This window comes from Papaver somniferum, chromosome 11 (assembly GCF_003573695.1).
Source record: "Papaver somniferum cultivar HN1 chromosome 11, ASM357369v1, whole genome shotgun sequence".
Lineage (NCBI taxonomy): Eukaryota > Viridiplantae > Streptophyta > Magnoliopsida > Ranunculales > Papaveraceae > Papaver > Papaver somniferum.
Genome location: NC_039368.1, coordinates 62,498,891 through 62,521,449, shown reverse-complemented (window position 1 = coordinate 62,521,449; position 22,559 = coordinate 62,498,891). Strand labels below are relative to the sequence as shown.

Genomic DNA, 22,559 nt, shown 5'->3' with positions numbered 1-22,559 from the left:
TAAGTTCAGTCACTCTTGTGAGAATCTCGATGTAACCTTAGCGACATGTATACTATGTGACTCTAAACTAACTACAAGTTGGAGTTTTTTATTCATTAATTTACAAAAAAGTTGAAAATTTTGAAAAATTTACAAAGCAAATGCTTAACCACTCCCCCACACTTAAACTTTATATTGTCCTCAATGTAAATTGAGTCATCCAAAGTAATTCAAGGTGGGAAGTGCTAAATGATAATATGACAAGAAATAAGAAAAAGTAAATGCAAGACAAGAAAAAGCTAAAAACAAGACAAGAAAATAAAAATAAGACAAAAAATACTCATCCTATGGGTTGCCTCCCATTTAACGCTTGGTTTAAAGTCATCAGCCCGACTATCTCCTTGCTTTCTATGACTCCTCCAGAGGGAATGCATCCACAAAAATAGCTCCTTCCACCATTTCAGAAGTGAAATTCTCATAATATGGTTTCAATCGGTGCCCATTAACTTTAAGTTCCTTGCCTGTAGCTATGCTACGAATTTCTACTGCACCATGAGAAAACACATTAGTAACAATAAAAGGTCGGATCCATCGTGACCTTAATTTACCTGGAAATAAATTCAAGCGAGAATTAAATAAAAGAACTTTTTGTCCAATACAAAATTGTTTTCTAGAAATCATAGTATCATGAAATGCATTCGTTTTCTCCTTGTAAATGCGTGAGCTTTCAGATGCATCATTGCGAAGCCCTTCTAGCTCTTGGAGTTGTAACTTCCTTTTCTTTCCTGCACCATCCATCTCCATATTGCATTGCTTAATAGCCCAAAACGTCTTACGCTCAATTTCAACGGGTAAGTGACAAGGTTTACCATACACAAGCCTAAAGGGAGACATCCCGATAGGTGTCTTGTATGCGGTTCTATAAGCCCACAAAGCATCATTAAGTCGCATGCTCCAATCTTTCCTTGTTGGATTCACCTTATTTTCTAGAATGGATTTCACCTCCCGGTTAGAAACCTCGGCTTGTCCATTTGTTTGGGGATGATAAGGTGTTGCAATCTTGTGCGACACATTGTACTTCTTCAACAAGCTTTGTAAGATCCTGTTTTTGAAGTGAGAACCCCCATCGCTAATTATGATTCTAGGAATTCCAAACCTTGCAAAAATATTAGCTCGCACAAAATCTGAAACCACTTTAGAATCATTAGTTGGGTTGGCCTTAGCTTCCACCCATTTAAAGACATAATCAACAGCAAGTAAGATATAAAAATTCGCATGGGAGTTGACAAAAGGACCCATAAAATCAATACCCCATACATCAAAAACTTTAATAAATTGAATAAAAGTTTGTGGCATTTGATTTCGAGCACCTAGATTGCCTGTTCTTTGGCACCTATCACAAGTTGTACAAAATATATATGCATCCTTGAACAAGGTTGGCAAATAAAAACAGCTTTCAAGTACCTTGTGAGCAGTTCTCTTACTCCCAAAATGTCCTCCGCAAGCATAAGAGTGACAAAAAGACAAGATAGAATGAAATTCGGATTCGGAACGCACCTTCGTATTACTTGGTCGCTACAATGTTTCCACAAGTATGGATCATCCCATATGTATTGGTTTCCCAACTTCTTAAGTTTGTCCCTCTCAGCACGAGACAAGTTCTTTGGGATTTGTTTAGATACCTAGTAATTCACAATGTCAGCATACCATGGTTCTCCAAAGGAAATTGAGAATAGTTGTTCATCCGGGAAACTTTCACGCAATGGGATAGCTTCCTTGTCCACAACAAGACGGCTCAAGTGATCCGCAACAGTATTCTCAATTCCTTTCTTATCCTTGATTTCAATATCGAACTCTTGCAAGAGTAAAATCCATCGTATAAGCCTTGGTTTCGCTTCTTTCTTCATTAGCAAGTACCTAAGTGATGCATGATCAGAAAAGACAACAACTTTTGCACCAATTAGATAAGAGCGAAACTTTTCCAAAGCAAAAACAATAGCTAACAACTCTTTTTCAGTGGTTGTGTAGTTTTTTTAGGCCTCATTTAACGTTCTAGAAGCATAATAAATAGCATGAGATATCTTCCCCACACGTTTCCCAAGCACCGCACCAACCGCACAGTCACTTGCATCACACATGAGCTCAAAATGCTTACTCCAATCCGGTGGTTTAATGATAGGGGTTGGAATCAAAAGTTCTTTCAAACGATTGAATGTCGCCCTACACTTTTCATCAAAGTTAAAAACCACATCTTTTTGCAATAAGTTGCAAAGTGGTGATGCTATCTTGGAAAAATCTTTGATAAATCTACGATAAAAACCTGCATGACCAAGAAAAGAGCGTATCTCCCTCACCGTAGTGGGAGGGGTGCACGAATAAGGTCTATTTTAGATTTATCTGCTTCCAAGCCTTTAGAAGATATTATATGGCCTAAAACTATGCCATGAGTTACCATGAAATGGCACTTCTCCCAATTCAGCACAAGGTTTGTTTCAACACATCGTTCAAGGATTAGAGACAAGTTTTTCAAGCAAAGGTCAAATGAATCACCGAAGACACTAAAGTCGTCCATGAAATATGTGGTAAGAAAGAGTTCGTTCCCACAGAGAGGCTTTTGTTGTTATAAAATTTCAGTTTCTTAGTAACCAAGGGGGGTTTTGAATTTTATCTAAGCAAAAAAAATAAAGCAAAGCAAATGAAATAATTGGAATAAATAATAAGGAGGAGATACTGGTCATGGGATAATATCATTCACAAATATGTATTTTCATCAATGACAAGTATTGATAATTTAATCTCTCATTTATTAAAAGTCCTAGGATATCTTGATCGCAAGACTATCCCGCTAATTCCCTGATTTCATCACAACCACATTAAAAGATGCATATGTGAAGTCTACCTAGAAAGCAACCTAAAGTGTAATTAAAAGCACAATTAATTTTAACTCCCTATGAGCAATAAGTTTTATGGAATAAGACTAATCAAAGCAACTGAACGTGTAAAAGCACTAATTCGATTTAACTAAGGTTATGATTAATATGTGACTAGTAGGATATATCACTACAAGCACTACTCACATTTATGCTACTTGTAATCAGGAATTTATCACTTTTTCGTATAAAAAACCCTAATATAACTTTAGAAATGAATGCAAATCGGATTGATTCCGGACACAACCAAACAAACAATCAAATCATATGACAATATAAACCATGAATCATAAACAATAAATTATTGAGACAAAACTAATCCATTGATTTAAATATCATGTTGAGAAATCAATTTTATCCCATAACCAATAATTGTGTTTAGTTACTCATAATAATGGAGTTTATCATCATCATTTTCATAAAATAAAGAATTGAAAAATATGCGAAAAGCAAACCCTAGAAGAATCGCCGCTCTCCCCCAAAATTCCAAGTAGTAATGTCCGTCATCCCCCAAAAGAAGTAGAAACTTTCTCTTTTTGTAGCTCTCCTTGTTTCCAAAATTAGGTCATAATCTCCAAAGTCCAACACCAAGAAGTCCACCAAGCCCATGTGATAAATGTGTGAAAGTAGCCCAATAAGGAGTCAACCGAGGCAAGTGAGTCAGAGAGTCATACCATGAGTCAGAATCAGCTGAGCTAAGTTGCCAAGCCATAGTCTTGCACATGCCAAAGCTTGTGTTGCGCCACAGTGATGCATTACTCCTTTAGCTCCTCCTCATCCTTGTAACCCTGCATCTCACTGCAACATCTGAAACAACAACCATTTAGTCACCCTCTCCAGCTGCACTTCTCCATTTGCAACATGATTCTCTTCATCTCAGTCATTCATGGTTCGAGCCATAATTATCTAGACACATCCATTATCTTCATCCTCAGTTCAACTACAACTACAGAGAGCCTATCATTCATCTAATCCTGTAATTCAGTTCAAATCCCATCCAGAACTCATACATACTGTGTACCAGTATAACCGCCACCTGCAATTTCATCTCAGTAACAGTTGCACCACCCTACCAAGTCACCACCAGTACCTCGCTTCCATTTTCTTGTTCATTGCAGCACCAATTTCTGCAACTGCAATTCCTCCATTTAGCTAACAGCTACATCAACTAGTTCTCCTACAACATTTCCTTGCTTCCAACAGCCTTCTGCTAGTCTCAACCCATTCAGCTTTGCCTTTGCTTACAACTGTAGTTGCAACTCTCAGTCATGTCACTTCAGTTCAGCTACAATCATCATTTCCATCTGCAACTCACTTTCCATTGCTCTTCTCGACCATCGCAACTCAGTTAACCAACCATTGCAACACCATCTCTATTCATTATTGAACCTCATACCAGTCAGTTATACCAGCACAATTCATTTCACAAACCAAAACCCATTGCAGTTACCATCTTCAGCTGTACTATCTCAGCACCAACTACTCCAGTTGAGAGTCATTACCAACTCCCCTCCTGCATTGCCATTCAATATGCACACCATTTGTAGTAATATCTCCTCCACTACATAATGCCACAGCTACCATGTAAACAGCTTTAACAACTTCATTCTTCAGTTGCAGCAACAAAACACCTCCATTTGAACAGTATCAACTGCAGCCTTCACCATCAGTTCACATTCATTTCTCACCAACAAAAACATCACCTGAGCAGCGTAACTCAAGCCATTGTATTCTTGTAACAGCACAACCATAAACACCAACAACCACTCCTTAACCTCACTGTTTCTTCCATTGCATCTCAATCCCATCTATGAATTTATAACCACCACCTTTACAAACCCATTTTTCTTTGTTTCATAACCCCTGTTGTTCATATCACCACCACTGCCATCTCCAACTGTAGCTCAAACACAACAACAACACCTATTGCATCTGTATATTCTTCTCCATCTTCTCAAAGGTAAAAATCAAATCAATCCATCTCAGATTCTTGAGATCCCTGTCTTCTGTAATTGAACAACACCCAACACAAATAACTTCAACTCATGTAATTCCATTCTCTGTAGCTGTAGCTATGACCCAAACTCTCATTATCAATTCAGCCTCTTTTCCTAATCATACATCTAAGATTTTCAGCTCCTCCATTCCAGCCAGCAACATCAATACCATCTCTATCTCCATCTCTCTGAGTTCAATTTCTCCTTCAAATCGACAGCAACAAAAAATCTCACCAAACCCACTCTTCTATGTTCCTCGACCATCACATAATCAAACCCAAATTTCTTCGATCTGATTTAACCAGAAATCCTACCAAAACTCCATCATCTTCTTTGTCGACGAAGTCAGACGAACCCCAATTCATCTGTGAAGCTCAGCATCATCGATCTCTAGTTCTTCATCTTCTCAATTCCTCCATGAATCTCCTTTCTGTGAACATTAACCTTCCGCCATGTCAGGTTTAGGTAGAGTAGGAAAAAGAGAAACTAATGATAGGTTCTCTGATTTTTAGGTTTGTTGTATGAGAATGAAAGTGGATAAATCCACCCAAGTAGAGTAGATACGGGCCAACCAAAGATGGCTTTTCCTTGCTTCTCTAGACTAAGCTGCAATGGTTGGCCTGGCTTGGCTTGGCTATGCTCCGCTTCCAATAACGGTTGCATATGAAATGACGCTTTTTCCATCTTTTAATCCGAATGATTCCAAAGTACCTAAACGCTCAAATTCAAACATAAGATACATAATTTACAAGAAAACTCGCAAAGAAAGCATAAATACTAGATATAAAATTAGGTGTTTTAGACACCTATCAACCTTCCTCTCCAAGATAGAAACACTAAATATTTCCATGATAAAATGAAATATAGGAAAAGGAGAACTCAGATAGATACTATCCGGTCAAATATAAGAGTTTGGTTATCTGATAGAGCTAGTATAACAAATGAACTAAAAGAACATTTCTCTAAATTCAGTAGGACGACTAATCCAGATGATACTGATGAATTTTTACTGAATCTCGACCATTGTATAACTGATGAAGAAAATGTGCAGCTTATTTCTACACCTAGTGACGAGATCAAGAATGTATTGTTTCAAATGCAGCCATGGACTTCTCCAGGACCTGATGGGTACCCTCCTGGCTTCTACCAACAGATGTGGCATGTTGTTGGAGATAATATCATTAATATGGTAGGAGCTTTTTTCCATCCTAGACACTTACTGAAACAAATGAATCATAGCTTCATAAGTCTTATCCCCAAAACTAATACTCCTAAACAAGCTTCAGAATACAAACCAATAATTCTTAGCAATGTTACTTGTAAAATAATATCAAAACCATTAGCTAGTAGACTGAAAAGAGTTATGGATAAATTCATAAGCCCTTTCCAAGAGGCTTTTCTCTATTCTAGGTTAATAACTGATAACATAGTAATGGCCCACGAAATTGTGGATACCATGAAGAAATGCAAAGCTAAGAAAAAAGGCCTTATGGCAGTCAAACTTGACATGTCTAAGGCCTTTGATAGTATTGAGTGGAAATCTTAGGCGTTTAGGTTTTCATGAACATTGGTGTGATATGATTTTTGAATGTGTTTCAACTGTGTCTGCTTCTATACTTTTTAATGAAAGTCCTGGTGATGTTTTCTATCCTACAAGGGGTCTTAGACAGGGAGACCCCTTGTCTCCATATCTGTTTATCATATGCATGGAATCCTTTTCTCGTTTACTTGTTCATGCTGAAAGTAATGGTAGTATCCAAGGAATCAAGGTTACTAAACATAGTCCATCCATTAGTCATTTGTTTTTTTGCAGATGACTGTTTAGTATTCACTAGAGATACTATTAATGGAGCAAAACATTTGGAGCAGGTGATAAAGGAATTCAGTAAGTTTTCTAGAAAATCCATTAATTTTGAAAAATCATGCTTAGATTTCAGCCCTAAAATTAGTCCACACATTAAAGACCAAATTGCTAGTATTCTAAATATTAGGAAGATGGCCTTATAGGAGAAATATTTAGGAGTTCCACTGTTGATCCAGAAAAATAAGGAAGAAACTTTTAGACATCTTCTAGATAGATTTGACAACAGGCTAGCCATATGGCAGTGAAAGCACGTAAACCAACCAGGTAGAACAGTGCTTACCCAATCGACTTTAGGCTCTCTAGCTTCACATCACTTAGCTGTACTTCCCATGCCTAAAACCAGAATTGATAAGATTGATAGAATTCAAAGGAATTTTTTGCTAAATAAGAAACAAAATGGTAGAAGCATGCAGCTGATTAAGTGGGATACTGTAAGTCAGTCTAAAGCGCTGGGAGGACTGAACATAAAGAAGACTGAAGTCATGAATGTTGCTTTAATCTGTAAGTTAGCTTGGAGAATGATTACGGAAACCAACACTAAATTTGCCATCACTATGAAAAGTAAGTATTTTCCTAATCATAACCCACTTCATTATGCTAATGACAAGCAGGGTTCTTGGATTTGGAAGGGTGTTTGCAGAGGTCTATACATTATTAGAGAAAATTATTGTTGGGAAGTTGGAGATGGTAGAAACATCTCCATCTGGAAGGACGTTTGGATCCCAAGTTGGAAACGTCCACCACCATCCCAATATACTTCATCTTACATGGAGATTGTTGATCAAAACACAAAAACCTGGAAGTTAGATATCTTAAATTGTTTCTTTGATGGAAATACGGTTAGGGATATCATGAGAATTAGAATCCCAAAAAATGGTGAGGACCGATTGAGGTGGGTTCCATCTTTAAATGGTAATTTTTCTGTCAAAACTGCCTATAAGGTTGTGGATAGTGCAAACAGTAGTCATGGTGTTGTTAACTTTCCATGGAAAATATTTTGGGGTATGAAGCTACCTCCAAAAATCTTGCACTTCCTGTGGAAGTGTATACAGGACTGCCTCCCTGTCAGAGAAAGACTAAGAAGACATGTTACTGATATTTGTCCTAAATGTCCTTTGTGTGAAAGAGAAAATGAAACTGTTTATCACCTGCTAATTGAATGTACTTTTGCTTCACAAATTTGGAATGTTGTGGATAATAATATTGCTGGTAGGCTCACTGGAATATCCATTTTTACAGATTGGATAGCTAGATGGTTTCAAAACAGTGAAAGTAATGGTGGTATACAGGACAATTTTATAAATATTGCAGCCTTTTCATTGTGGGGTATCTGGAAAAAGAGATGCACTTTTGTTTTTGATAATGTACAAGTAAATGTGGAGAATGTTGTAGGCCAAACCAACCAAAGCAGTTTGGACTGGAATACTAGTACTCAAAAACATGTCTTGAATAGACAAACAAGTGGTGTTATTAGAAATGTAGTGAAATGGGAAAAACCAACTATCTCTTTTATAAAAGTCAATTTTGATGCGGCATTTTCTAAGGAAACAAATATGATGGGAGTAGGACTAACTATTGTCGATGGTGCAGGTAATCCAAGGGGAGAAGGGTGCATACCAGGCTTAGCCGAAGATGCAGAAAAAGCAGAAGACATAGCTGCATTAGAAGGAATTAAATGGGGTGTGGAGCATAATGTTGCAAACCTCATTATGGAAGGAGACTCTGCAAATGTGGTGAATGCAATCAATTGAAAAAAATGAGTTGTTCAATGGACTACCAATAGTATTATTAATGATTGTTTAGATTTGCTTAAGTTATTTAATAAATGGGAATGTCATTATGTCCCAAGAGAGATAAATCAAGTAGCTCATCTTCTATCTAAAGATGCAAAACTACTAAATAGTGTTAATTACTGGTCTGAGAATTTACCAATGTGGTTATCTTCTCTGATTCAGGAAAAATTGGATGTATCTCAATAAATTTTATTAATGAAAGTTATTTCCTTTCCTATTAAAAAAAAACAACTTATGACGATAATATAAGTTGTTTGTGAACTATATATAAATACTCATAGCAGCTGCAACTTGATCTCTTCCAGTTACACATGTTAACTTCTTTTCAGGCCAAACTCCAAAGATAATACATGTCGAGAATTTGGAATCGACAATGCTAAAATCGCCAACTGGATTAAAAACAACACTGAAGTTTATTCCAAAAAAGATAAATGACAATGCTATTGTGAAATTGATAGTGACGACGCCACAACTGTGAACTGTATTCCAAGCAAAATATGACATTTATAGGGTTTGGGTAACTAAGTTTTCAGTATCACAACGAAGCTTAAATTATATTACAAACCTTTAAGCAGGCGTCACATATTTTGAAGCTCAAGAGTTTTCTCGGAGAAATAATATTAGTAGAATTGAGAATAGGATATGGCCTAACTAAGTATACAAGTATTAGAGGAATTGACATTATCGTTACTACGAGTTATCAAAATAAAAAATTTAACTTCGTATTCTATGCATTATCCACGCTGAATTCAAAAGAGGATTTGCTTGGTGCAAAGACCTAATCTCCAGGTCCGTTAATCATGGCATTGCATCAACAACCCTTAGAGATTTTCCATTTGCTGCCATGGTCATTTTGCATTGCACTCCCAACGTAACAAATGCCAATACAAATTATTCTAAATTGAAATCTTCAAAAATCATATGGGCCCGTGATACCGCTGAAAGCCTCATGTTCAAAGAATAAAGATTCTACACTGTAATGAAGTCACTAAAAGAAGCCTGATTTTGGGCATACTGAAATCTTACTATGCATACTGTATAAAGACAAAAAAAGGTTGTGAAATAGCAAAATCAGATTACCCCTTAACCCAAAAAATTTTTAATGGCAAATCTGCCTTTTACTTATTAGTGTTAGTAATATTAATTAGTGATTAAATATTTTGTTTAGTGATTAAGATAATTTTCAGAATTATAAAGGTTGTTTAGATGATTTTTTGGATCATGCTTCGGCGAAACAAGTTGAGGTTCCGCTCACATCTATGAGCCGAATCTACCAATTGATGAACGGTTCGGCTCACTGAATCTGTTTACTGCATGCGCCGAACCTATAATTTCCAATTCCAACCCTTTTTCTAGACACTAGTTCGGCTTATATGAAAGTTTCATAGTAAGCCGAACAACATCCTGAATAGCCCGAAAAAAAATAATTACTGGTTCGGCTTATATTTCGAAAATCGTATGAGCCGAACATCAATTTGTTATTTTTTGGGTTAAAATATTGTTATTGGTTCGGCACATTGAGAATATCGTAATAGCCGAACCTCGTAAATGTGCTAGGTTCGGCACATATTATGATTATCGAATACGCCGAACCCCTATGCATCTCTATCTGTTTCATGCCGAACTGTTCATATACACTTACATGAAGCTTTTGTGAAGAACAGTTCGGCTAAAGACGCAACTCAATTTTGAGCCGAACCCAACACTGTAACCGTCATTTAATCGATGAAAAACAACAAATAGGAGATTGGGTTTGTAAAACTTACTTTCTCATCCTCATTTCCGGAGTTGGAGATGCAGTTGGTTCAATTTCTGGTTCAATTGGTGGTTGATTTTCAGTTTCTACACCTTCATCTTCAATTGGTTCTTCTTCTTCAATCGATGGATTAGAAGACGATTTGGTTTGCCTAGTCCCTGCTTTTCTTTGTACGAGTCATTATGTGGTTGAGTTTAATCGACGATCAAATTTTTACGAATCAACAATTAATCACGATGATGAAAATTTTTTTTCGCAGGAGGGGGAAGAGTTCGGCTAGAGGAGGAGGAAGAAGAGATGTTAAGGGAAACTGATTTTGATTTTTTAGAAAACTGATTTTAGATTTTTGTATTAAGAATATATAGAAAATTACCCATAGAGTATCCCTTATAAGATCACCTAAAATGGGACTATTATTCTGTATGCCTAAAAGATTTACGTATGTCCAAAATCAGGATTCCACTGAAATCATACTTTCCATTTCCTTGGGACAATTTTGATATTAACCCATGTAATAGTACTACAGCTAACCAGCGTTCGGTACTGATGGTAGTTGAACCAGGTCCATTGTTATTACTAGACTTTGAGCAGCTATCCACAAAAGGATTGAGCCTTGGTATAGGCCGAGGTGATACCCACCCAGTTCTTTAATTTTCACAAAAAGTAGGTGATTCAAGCTGACCTGTCGTCAACTTGAATCTTGAATTAGAACGAATCTTGAATTTGAACGTCCAGAGCAGTTAGCCTTGGTTCCGTAGGCTTGTTTCTTTATCAGGCAAAGGAAAAGATAGTTGCACCCACGTAAGTTGAAATTACTGAATTAGGTAGGCGTAAGCGATACGCGAAGCAGCAGTTCCTGGCGAACACGGAAAAAAAAAGCCTCTCAAAAGAAAATAAACAAGTCTAGTTTCCCCCTTTGTCTTCTGCCGTCTTCAACAACCTTTCATACGCACTCGAATCCGAATACATTAAAACAGTTTCCTCGAGATTTGCGTTGGATAAATCTTAGATAGTTTGATTCTTCAAGACCTTTCATTGTTTTTGGAGGGGAGAAGAGAAAAGAAAAGAAAAGAAAAACAGAAGAAAAAAAAAAGAAAACATCAATTGGAAGTAAAACAAATAAACAAACGACAACGTCACTACCAAAGAACCAAACCCTAATTAGTCATATTTGGGATCTTTCAAATCTCGCGTTACTTCTACTACTCGTTTAAGATCTTCGTCTCTGAAATCAGGTAACTTAGTTTATTGTCCTGTTATTTCTTATTATTATTTTCTTAAATTTTGATTTAGTTGTTTGTTTGGTATGTCTAGGGTTTTTTGAATAGAGTTTTGAGCAGATCTATTTGATTTTGAAAGTGAGTATTATTTATATAAATTGCCTCCTTACTTTTTTCGAATACAATTTCTGGGTTTAGTTGAATCTTACAGTACATATTGGTTTCCACAAATTTCAAATTTATGCCATATTTTTGGTACTTGCCTGCTTGTTTTTCTCTAATTTTTTCCTTTTTTTTTACCAGAATTTGATTTTTTTTTTGGATTTCCTAGGCGTTAGTTAGATTTCTTTTGAATAGGAATCTGCAATCTGCACTATGAGATGCTATTTCTTCATTATAAGAATTTAAATTATAAGGGGTAATTTCTTTTTTGACATTATAGTGTTTTAGGATGATTCAGTTGGGGTATCTCTCAATTTTTCTTGGGATTGAAGTTGTTGTTTTAGATGATTAGTGACTGTACTGATGTGTTAGAGGTGGACAACTGCGCTAGATTTACCAGGATAACAATATGGATTGATTTGAATTTGGTTATTGTTTTATGAGTAGAATATACAGTTATATAAGCATTAAGGGTTTGGTTATTTGAAAGAATAAAATCTTAAGCAAGGATGAAAATTTTGAGACTAATAACGAGAAACTGGCACTTAAAGTTTGTGCCAGTTATTTCTAAGCGTTTATAAGCACTTCAACTATTTGAATTTCGTTTCAAAACTTCTACAAGATTTGAATAATAGATTTCGGGTTATATGCTCTTTCAATTTCTTTTTCTTTAAATCTTTGCATATGAAAGTCTGTTGTTGCCCTTTTTGGACAATTGCTCATGCATGCTGTTCTGCAGAATGATGCTGCGTATTTGAGTTGAGGTCATGTCTTTTGAAGCCAAGGCCCATCAGTTGTTGAATAGATAATGACCATTCTGATGGATAACTCTGCTCCTTCGTCCCGGGAGCTTGTTCAACGTCTTCACAATAAGGTCAGTCTCTGGTATGATTAAGTTTTATTATTGTTTAAGTGCCTATATATGCTGGCTACAAGGTTTTTTGTTTTGTTTGCGTTATCCCCTCTTCCTGCCGTTTAATTCTGGATGTGACACACCCTCTCTTGAAAATATGTTTTCATAGAATATTGAGTTGGAGAATAAGCGTCGCAAGTCAGCCCAAGCAAGAATCCCTTCAGATCCGAATGCATGGCAACAGATGCGTGAAAATTATGAAACAATCATCCTCGAAGATCATGCCTTTTCGGAGAAACATGAAACAGAGTTTGCTCTCTGGCAGTTGCATTATAGACGAATTGAGGAGTTGAGAGCACACTTCAGTGCTGCTTTAGCATCTACAGGATCAACCGCAGCACAGGCTGGAAAAGCTCCTGCTCCTGGACGACCTGACAGAATTAAGAAAATCCGTTCTCAATTTAAAACGTTTCTTTCAGAAGCTACAGGCTTTTACCATGAGCTTATAATCAAAATTCGGTCTAAATATGGTCTTCCTTTGGGAACTTTAGCTGAGGATTCAGAAAATCAGAATATTCTCTCGAAGGATGGAAAAAAATCTATTGAGACGAAGAAGGGGTTGATCTCATGTCATCGTTGCCTGATTTACTTGGGCGATCTAGCTCGCTACAAAGGTCTTTATGGAGAAGGGGACTCTAAAGCTCGTGATTATACTACCGCGTCAAGTTACTACTTGCAAGCTGCCTCCCTATGGCCTTCAAGTGGTAACCCCCATCATCAGGTTTCACCCTCTCCTTACTGAGTCCGTATTTGTATTTTGGTCCCAATGGCTTTTACCTTCAATATGCATAAATTTATTTCTGATTTTTACCAGCTTGCGATTTTGGCTTCCTACTCGGGAGATGATCTGTTGTCAGTTTACCGGTACTTCCGAAGTTTGGCTGTAGATAGCCCTTTCTCGACCGCAAGAGATAACTTAATTATTGCGTTTGAAAAGGTACTGGTTTCTAAATTTCAAGTGGTTACATGCTGGCACTTTTCTCTACACACTGGCCTTTTTTTGGATGTTGCCCTTGCTTGTATTGCTATTAAAATAAAAATGATCTTAAACTATCAGCCTTAGAGACTAGAATAAATAAGAAAATCTGAAAAATGTGATGTACACCCAAATGGCCAAATATTTAAATGAACAGGATAAGTGAAGATCTGAACTTTGTAGAAATTCAACTGAAGTGTGTTACTTTTCTGTTATCTTCTTTAACTCTTTCAGCTACCAAGTGAACTCTCCCTAGTCATTAGCCAAGTCGATTATCTGAGTTGTGAACTGTTTTATGTTTTTGTAGAACCGTCAGATTTACTCACAGCTTCCTGTGGACAGTAAAGCTTCTTCAGTGAGTACTACACCTGTGCAAAGCCCAGCTAAAGTGAGAGGAAAAGGGGAGAATATGCATCTATCTAAAGATGTTACAGTTGAAACATCTTCGACCAAAGAAAGAGTACTTAGTATATCTGAGATGTATAAAGCTTTCTGTGTTCGTTTTGTGCGACTGAATGGCATTCTTTTCACACGAACGAGGTATAACCGTTTCAACAATATTTGGAACCTTTTGTTTCTATCAACTTGATGATTAACACTTTATTTGCCTTTTCCAGCCTGGAAACATTTACAGAAGTGTTCTCCTCCGTTAGCAGCGATATCCATGAGCTTCTTTCTTCAGGTGGAGAAGAGGTGTTGAATTTTGGTTCTGATGCTGCTGAGAATAGCCTTGTCTTTGTTAGGCTCATTACGATTCTCACATTCACTGTCCATAATGTGAATAAGGAAACTGAGGGTCTATCATACGCTGAGATCTTACAGCGTTCAGTTCTGCTCCAGAATGCTTATGTAGTTGCTTTTGAGTTTGTGGGATATGTTATTAAAAGATGTGCACAGTTGCGTGATCCTTCTTCAAGCTATCTTCTTCCTGGCATCCTCATTTTTGTTGAGTGGTTAGCATGTCGTCCAGATATTGCTGCTGGTAGCGAAATGGAGGAGAAACAGGCCACTGCTAGATCTGTCTTCTGGAAGCACTGTATATCTTTCTTGAACAAGCTCATGTTGGTTGGGTCTGTTTCTGGCAATGATGATGCAGATGAAACATGTTTTTTCAAGATGAGCAAGTACGATGATGGGGAAACAGGTAACCGTCTTGCATTGAGGGAGGACTTTGAGTTGAGAGGGTACGTTCCCCTCCTTCCAGCGCAGCTCATTTTGGATTTTTCGAGGAAGTACTCCACTGGAAGTGATGGTGGCAGACAGGAGAAAAGGGTTCGTATACAGAGGATTTTAGCTGCAGTGAAGGCTCTTATGGATGTAGTGCGGATTGATCATCAGACAATGTATTTTGACCAGAAGCTGAACAAGTTTTCCATTGGTGTCCAACCTCAAACTCCCGATGTTTCTTTGCTCGCTATATCAGACATGCCAAAACCGAACGGCATGAAGCAAGAAAATTTGATGCTGTACACGAAAGGAGAAGAGGAGGATGAAGAGATTGTTTTCAAGCCTACTGTAGCTGAGAAACCCATTGATGTTGTTGTTTCTCTTGGTTTGAGCACAGCTTCTGTGGCCCATGGCCCCAGTGGAAACGTTTCCAAAGGTGAACCAGGAAATTACTCTGAAACATACACTTCCCCAGTCCAGAGTCCGAGTCCGCAGCATGTTCTTGATGATCGTACTCATTCAGTTCCTTCTTATGGCAATGTGGTCCCTAAGCATTCACAGCCAATCAATTCCAGTGTTCCAAATTGGCATACAAATCAGCAGGATTACTTTTATAGTGAAATGAAAAATTTGAGTGTTGTCGATAATGGGAATGTTATGAACGCCAAGTCAGGAGAATCTTTTAATGCTAGTGCACTGCCTCCTATGGTGTCTCATTCTTTCCCACAAAATACCAGTCTAATCGCTGGTGGTATGTTTACGGATCAAAGGAAAGCAGCTGAAGCTGTGGTACCATCAAAGTTTGATGCCATGTATTCGGGACCGAATGCTGAGAGTCTCACAATGAAGCCATCAGCAGCACTGGCTGCAAACTCGAGAAAAAGCCCCGTGAGTCGTCCTGTTAGGCACCCTGGCCCCCCTCCTGGATTTAGTCTTCCTCCCAAGGCAGTGAATGAGCCTGTTGTTGGTGCTGGTTTAAAGAATGAGATTCCACAGCTTGATGATTATCGATGGCTTGATGGGTACCAGTTATCCTTATCAACCAATACCATGGTTCCTAGTAACTTCATCAACAGCAGTTCACATGGATACCCCCATATGATTAATAACATCAACAATGCGTCGGGTGCAACCAGCCTCCCTTTTCCTGGACAACAAGCTCCTGTTGAAGCCGAGAAAACTTGCCAGGATTACCAGCTGCTTGAGCACCTCAAGTTATACCAACAGAATCAGCATCAGCATCAGCAAGCAAATCAGGATTCTCTCCCTCATGTGGAGAATTATCCGGGACAGCCCCTATGGTCTGGCCGTTTCTTCGTGTGAGATCATTACAGCACTGTAGATGGTAAGCTTGTTCTCATTTGGTTTTTCCTGGCTTTTACCTAGGTCGTAGGGAGCTTTTTGTTCTGACGATATTCTTAATGTATATATTTTATCTTGGATGTTTACTGCGTTCCTGCTTCGATATACCTTCTAAGATATTTCAACTTATATGATATTTTTTTCTCCTCGAGGTGGCAAGAATACATGGTGGTGATTACCTTGCAACCTGGTGTCTGCCAAGATTGCCCCCTCTTTTAAGTGTTACAGAGTTTCTATTGAAGCATGGATGGTCTTGGAATATTGCAGGCACCTGTCTTTGAAACAGGTCATCTGTCTCTCCTCTCTCTAGCGATATTTTTGGTGTCTAGGGGTAGGGATACCACTCTTGCCGTCTAAACTGATGTTTTTTCATGGCTTCACCCTATTACATTGTGATATAATTCATTTATAAACTTACGTTTCGTAATGCCTGTCTTGTGAACGATGGGCTGAGTTTTATTATTTCTGCATGTAGTGCCGAGCTTACCAGACTGGAGGAATGAATTAATGGTTTGATTAGTGATGGAAACGTTAAAGAAGAGTAAGAGTAAGTAATTGCGCTTGTCTGGATCTTCTCGCAGTATGGTTGGACGTTGATTGAAGGGTTTTTTTACCAGAGGCCGTGGAACTGGTTTCGAAAGTTTTCAACCAAGGACTTTGGTGGTCAGCCAAAAGGGAAAAAGAATTACGTTGGACTCTGAGAAGAATCTAGCAAGTTGTCCTTATCGTTGTTCAGGAGGGAATGTGGTATTTGAGTTGCCTTGAACGTGTTTCATTTTCGTACGAGAAGAAGCATTATCAAATTGTGATTTGGTAGGGAGTTGCTGTTTGGAAATGGATGGAGACTCAAAGCGGGATGTTACCTTGGTGAACATTCCCTAAAAATAATTTGGTTTATGTAATAATGTCTTATTATCCTATTATCTATTGTTAGGTTATCGCCTGATGACCACGGTTTCAAGGTGAATCTATCTCTGGATTGAAGTGTTACTATGCTGTTTTGGAATAAGTAACATTAGTACTCCTTTTATGGTTTTGGCAGTAATTTTCATGCTTTGCTCGAGTTCTCTTGGTCAATCTCTCTTAAAAGGAGCTATTTCCTAGTTTAATAGCTTCTTTCAATTGTTACTCCATGTTTTTTGATGTCTACGTTTTAATTAAATTACACGCAACACTTCACATCAAACATGAGCAGGTTGCCAGGTGCAACCAGTTTCCCCTATCCTGGAAAAGAACTTCCTGTTTTTCATTTTCAAGTTGAAAATTTTGAACCGAGAAAGCTTGTCTGCTCTTCGGAGCACCTCGAGTCTGCTCTTCTGATGGCATAATATCCGGGCTCCCAACTCCCACCCAGGGCAGGTTATTTCTTAGGGTGAAATTTTCTTGTATAAAATAAATTCTCTTGAATTTCTTTCACTTTCCAGCTTAATTTGAACTCATCTTATATTTTTATTTTTATTTTCTCTTGAATTTCTTTCACTTTCCTGCTTAACGTGAAGTTATCTTTTTTTTGAACTTATCTTTTCTTTATCGGCTTAGGTGACAGGAGCGTGCCGTGCTGATCACCTTGCATCCTGGTGTGAGTGTGTTTCATTTCTGGGTGAAGTATGAAGTACTAAAGAAGCATCATTGAGTCCCGAAGTGAGATGATTTTTTGTATCAACACTCTTTTAGGGGCGCTATTTTCAGAAGTGAATTTATTGGTTGCAGACTATTACAACACCATGGTGCACATATAGAGCCAATTCTGTCATCTTTTAGTTTATTATGTTGCAGCAGTTGTACTTCATTAGGGGGTGTCACAATTGAAGTTCCCGTGCTGACCTTCAAATGAAGGTGTCTCATGAAATGGTGGTATACCTAATACACAGTATTGATATATTTTACTACGGTATTAACTAGAACTTCTGCAAACAGGATACTCCTTCTCCAAAAACATTTTCTTCCTATTTTCTTTCATTTGTATTCTTTTCTCACCGTGTGGTTTGTAAAGTAAAATATGTTCATGTCAAAGGAGCTAGACTGATAACAGAGCACAAAGCTTGCGGATCGGGCGATTAAATTGTTCTCATCATCATCTCAACTGTTTTCATTTCTTTGTTCTTTGTCCTCTGTGTCCCATCCAGGAATGTTAGCTGTTGCTTCATTGACCTTTTTTACCAGGGTGACCTGCAAATTTTAGCATTCACAAATTAAACTATTTTCCAAGGTTAATTTGGATGCAGTTAAACCCAATCTACATCGATGGACCCCAATATTTTGTAGTTACTTGTATAAGATGAAACATGCACATATAAAGAAGCAGCATAGGGAAAAAGAAAAGCAAAGCAAAAGAAAAACACACAAACATACACCAAAGTGATAGGACATATAAAAGAAAGAAAGAAAGAGAGAAAGAAAGAAGGGGAAAGAAAGAAAGAAAGAAAGAAGGAAAGAAAGGAATTGAGGAAATAAGCTTACCACACTTTCTGGAACTCCAGGAGGAGGCAATGGGAGATTCTTAGGTGGTGGACCACGGAGATATGATCTCTTGTCAAAGCGCCACTCTCCAATTTTACCATATGTTAGCTCACCCTGATGAGTTTATGATTCTTATAAGTTCAGACAATGAACCGTGAAATAAACCTCAAGACAGTTCACGGGAGTGTGCCAAATAAAAGATGGGTTGAGGTACAATTTCAAACCATAATCACATTATCACGATGTTCATAGATAAGGATAGAGAGGAGAATGGCCTTACTTTTAAAGAGTAGTCACATCCATAAGTGAAATGGATTATAAAAGTTTTGCCTATCTCTGTATCCCACGGGGGCTGAAAACAAACATACGACATCTCTTAATCACTATAATCTTGATATATTGCATTGATAAGAAAAAGATGGGAGTTTCGGCAGATAAGCTTCATCCTACCTGTATCATAAAGTCTTTCCGAAGAATATGTTGTACTCCATGCAGCGCAGAAGCAACGGCATATGCATACCTGGGTTCATCAAATAAATATCATGAGTAAATACAGCATAAACTACCTGTGGAAGGAAACCAGGAATTTACTACAATTTCGAAGAGAAATCTCACATTTCTAGTACCCAACCGAAAGCTTTATCAGTCTCTGGATCATCTTTCATTCCTAAAGATGCATTCATCCATGTAGGTGCAATTTTTTCCAGCAAGTTCTGTTAATAGGAATACGTTAATATCATATCGCGTAAAGATGGGGAATAAACTTCCATGATCAATTCCCCCCCTAACTATATAAAAAAGCAAGAAGCTCTCTAACCTTCTTAATTATCACAGGAGAATTGCCAATAGGGTCAATATCTGTCACCGGCCCCTTCTCCTCAGGATAGAACTTTCGCAAGCTTTTCTCATTTTCAGCAGGCTTAATATAAAAAAATGGGAATGCCACTGGATATTTTTCACTCGCCAAGTTAGGCAGTGGTTTTACAAAGATGTGGTCAGGTTCTGCCATCAATATGTATCTGCAACGGAGGTATAACTATCAAGCTTTCACATAGAATCCAGGAAAAACCTACTAAACAGAAAAAGTTGTACATAAACTCACTCCTCTGGGATATTTGCCTTTTCCAACCATTGCACAAAAGCCCATGGTCTATTTAAGACAATATAACCCTGAAACACAAAATGATGACAATTCAACCATTTTTGCACAAACAAGACATTCTTATAATTGTAGACAGTACAAGTAATGAAACCGAAAAATGCTCATGCTAGAAGAGTTCTCACCCTATCCAGACCGGCGGGAAGAGGATCGACGACAAATGTTGGAATTTCATCCATCAAATTATCTGGTTTTCCCGAATGTAAAACTCGTGTAAACCCTCCCATATCCGATCCAGGCAAATCCTTCACTTTCTTATACCAATAGTACATAATTCGACACTGCCATTGGCTGTAACTAGAATCAGTGGCAGTTAGTGCAATGTGGAAGGGTAACTTAGGATTCTCAGCTAGTTTCACTTTCCGTGGCATCTGTATGACCGGATCGATCACATTCTGTTCCGATATACTATCCAAATCATCAACTTCTGTACCCTTGTGGCCAATTATAGTTGTTAACAAGTTATATGTCCCAAAGAAAAACCCTACTGTCAATAGTATCAGAAGTAAAGGCGATTCACGTCCCATGTTTTTTCTTCCAATCATGCCTTAACTACAATCCAACTTTTTTTCTATAGAATTATTACCATTAGAACACTAATGCCCGGGGGAAACTTCTCGGCCTTACTCTGAATGATCAGAAAAAATAGTACCTTGTAACCAAATGCTGCAATATTTATAAGCCAAAGTATAAACCCTAACTCCGAAACTGCATTCAAATTACACAAAATCTATATTATACTAAATATAAGAATTAAGATGCTGATTCAAATAGTGATAAATTTCATGCAAAAATAGAAAGTCATTCAACAATAGAAACACAAACAAAAATTCCCTTAATGGATGAAAAATTGCCAAATTTCTTAATAGAACACACAATTCAACTTCTACAAGTAATTTGCAAAACCAAATTTCAGTACATTTTTAGAAACCTAAGACACATTCATGAACCTGCATTCAAGTAATTGGGAGAAAATCAAGGAAACACAGATCTAGAACTTCTTACCTGAATACATTAACATGCAAATTGAAAGGAAAAATAAAGAAGAGAGAACTTTGAATTCTTCCATGGAAAACCGGAAGAAGAAGAAAAACAAGATAAAAACAGAGGATGAAAAATGTGGGTACATGTAACACAGAGACAATACATGATTAAAAATGGAAATGAAAAATAACAAACAGGAAATTATAAGAATTTTACCTATTAAACAGAGGAAGAAGAAAATATCATGAGAAAAGCATGTCACCTTAGAAACAGAGAGTTCCAAAAAAGACAGAGAGAACAGAAGAAGAGAGTTGAAGGATCCTAAACAGAGAAAGTTTGAAAAGTGTAGAATATCATGCCACTCTTTTGTCTTCTTTCTTTTCATTTATTATCTATTCCATACTTGTAGTAGTATTTTAAGTAACCCATAGCATCTATATAAACGGTTAGATTTTCAGAATCTCTCTTTTGAACGGTACGAGGGTTTTAATGCTTTTGTACCAATACAAATACTAATACGTTAGTATCACCATTTGTTTTTGTTATCTATTTGTATAGAGGTATTAATTTCTCATTAATTTCAGTTTGGATCCCAGGAATTAATAACTTGATCAGGATGTTTTACCATCTGTTCTACTACTTTGCTTCAAAATAAAATAAAATAATCTTTTCTACTACAAGTTGACAAGATTCCAATGTTTCACTGTCTTTTAAACTAGCAAGATAATACTAGTATAATTCAAGATTTATAAAGAGACCCATAAAAAGGATATCAAACCTTTCCGGGATACCAATTCAAAAATCCCGTAGGTAAGATTATTTTGTTTTGTTCCTCGTAAAGGTTTGGTATTATCTTTATAAAAATCAAAGATTATTGTAGTGTTTTGTTTTGGTTAATATACTAATAAAATATTTTTTTAATTACATTTTTTAAATACCAAAAACTACCAAGCTTACATGTGCAGTGGTGTTTAGGCATAGTATAATGTCACTTATAAAATTATCGTTAAAATCATAAATAATACTAATAAGCATAAGCAGTGGTGTTTAGGCCTATTAGTTTAAATAATGTCACTTATAAAATTATCGTTAAAATCATAAATAATACTAATAGGCATAATCCATTTTATTGAAAAAAAGAATGCATAAATCATTGGTAGATAGGTTTATAAGCCAAAGCCAATTTGCCTTCATATTTAAAAAGCAAATTATTGATAATATAACAATTGTTCACGAGCTTTTGCATTATGTGATAACCAAGAAAACAAAACAGGCTTTGTCGTTAAATTAAAATTATCAAAAGCTTTTGAAAGATTAAAACGGGACTCTGAAGGAATGCTTCATGACTTGTAGCATAGTAAACTTGAAACAAAAATATTTAGTCCCAGTAACTGATCAAATTCAAACCCTTTTACTTATTCCAAGGACCAAAAACTTTATCTTTCACTTCTTTGGCATCAATCATTTCAGATGTCATAAATTTACCAAGTAAACTTGTTTTTTTGCGTATGACCTTCTCCTGTTTACCAAGGTAGATTTAGGAAGTTGTCAAAACTTGCTGGATGTTATCAACATGTTCAGTATAGCATCAGGACAAGTCATAAAATTTTCAAAATCAGGTCTGTTTTTTAGCAAAAAAGTTCACGATAAACATCAAGGCATCATCTCTAGACTTTTGAAAATTAAAAAAAAATTAACATAAAAGACACTCACCCGGGGGTGCCATTATTTCATAGATAAGTCTAAGTTAAAGGCCTTTGATATCATAATTGAAAAAATGGAACAAAGAATCAAAAATTGGTTAGGAAGGATTCTATCTCAGCCTAGTAAAATGGTG

At 36.9% G+C, this 22,559-nt stretch overlaps 2 protein-coding genes across 6 annotated transcripts; one reads left to right on the top strand and one right to left on the bottom strand.

Moving 5' to 3' along the window:
* Positions 1-11,244: 11,244 nt before the first annotated feature.
* On the top strand, positions 11,245-17,182 carry LOC113321896 (protein SMG7-like). Of its 4 annotated transcripts, none has more exons than XM_026569848.1 (8): positions 11,245-11,554; positions 12,441-12,575; positions 12,724-13,335; positions 13,429-13,551; positions 13,898-14,130; positions 14,208-16,102; positions 16,280-16,405; positions 16,595-17,182. In XM_026569848.1, exons 2-6 carry the CDS (start codon positions 12,510-12,512, stop codon positions 16,078-16,080), a joined length of 2,907 nt encoding a protein of 968 aa, XP_026425633.1. In that variant the 5' UTR covers positions 11,245-11,554; positions 12,441-12,509; the 3' UTR covers positions 16,081-16,102; positions 16,280-16,405; positions 16,595-17,182. The 4 variants fall into 4 exon arrangements, with proteins under 4 accessions (XP_026425633.1, XP_026425634.1, XP_026425631.1 ...); XM_026569849.1 differs by having other exon boundaries at positions 16,280-16,450; XM_026569846.1 differs by having other exon boundaries at positions 11,246-11,554; positions 16,272-16,405.
* Positions 17,183-18,078: 896 nt separating this feature from the next.
* Positions 18,079-21,094, bottom strand: LOC113321898 (hydroxyproline O-arabinosyltransferase 3-like). 2 transcript variants are annotated; one of them, XM_026569852.1, is made up of 9 exons: positions 20,985-21,094; positions 19,864-20,446; positions 19,682-19,749; positions 19,397-19,598; positions 19,195-19,292; positions 19,030-19,099; positions 18,860-18,931; positions 18,580-18,693; positions 18,079-18,288 (listed from the first exon to the last, which is right to left on the bottom strand). In XM_026569852.1, the coding sequence occupies exons 2-9, from the start codon at positions 20,281-20,283 to the stop codon at positions 18,199-18,201; spliced, it is 1,134 nt and encodes a 377-aa protein (XP_026425637.1). In that variant the 5' UTR covers positions 20,284-20,446; positions 20,985-21,094; the 3' UTR covers positions 18,079-18,198. The 2 variants fall into 2 exon arrangements, with proteins under 2 accessions (XP_026425637.1, XP_026425635.1); XM_026569850.1 differs by having other exon boundaries at positions 20,939-21,074.
* Positions 21,095-22,559: the final 1,465 nt, after the last annotated feature.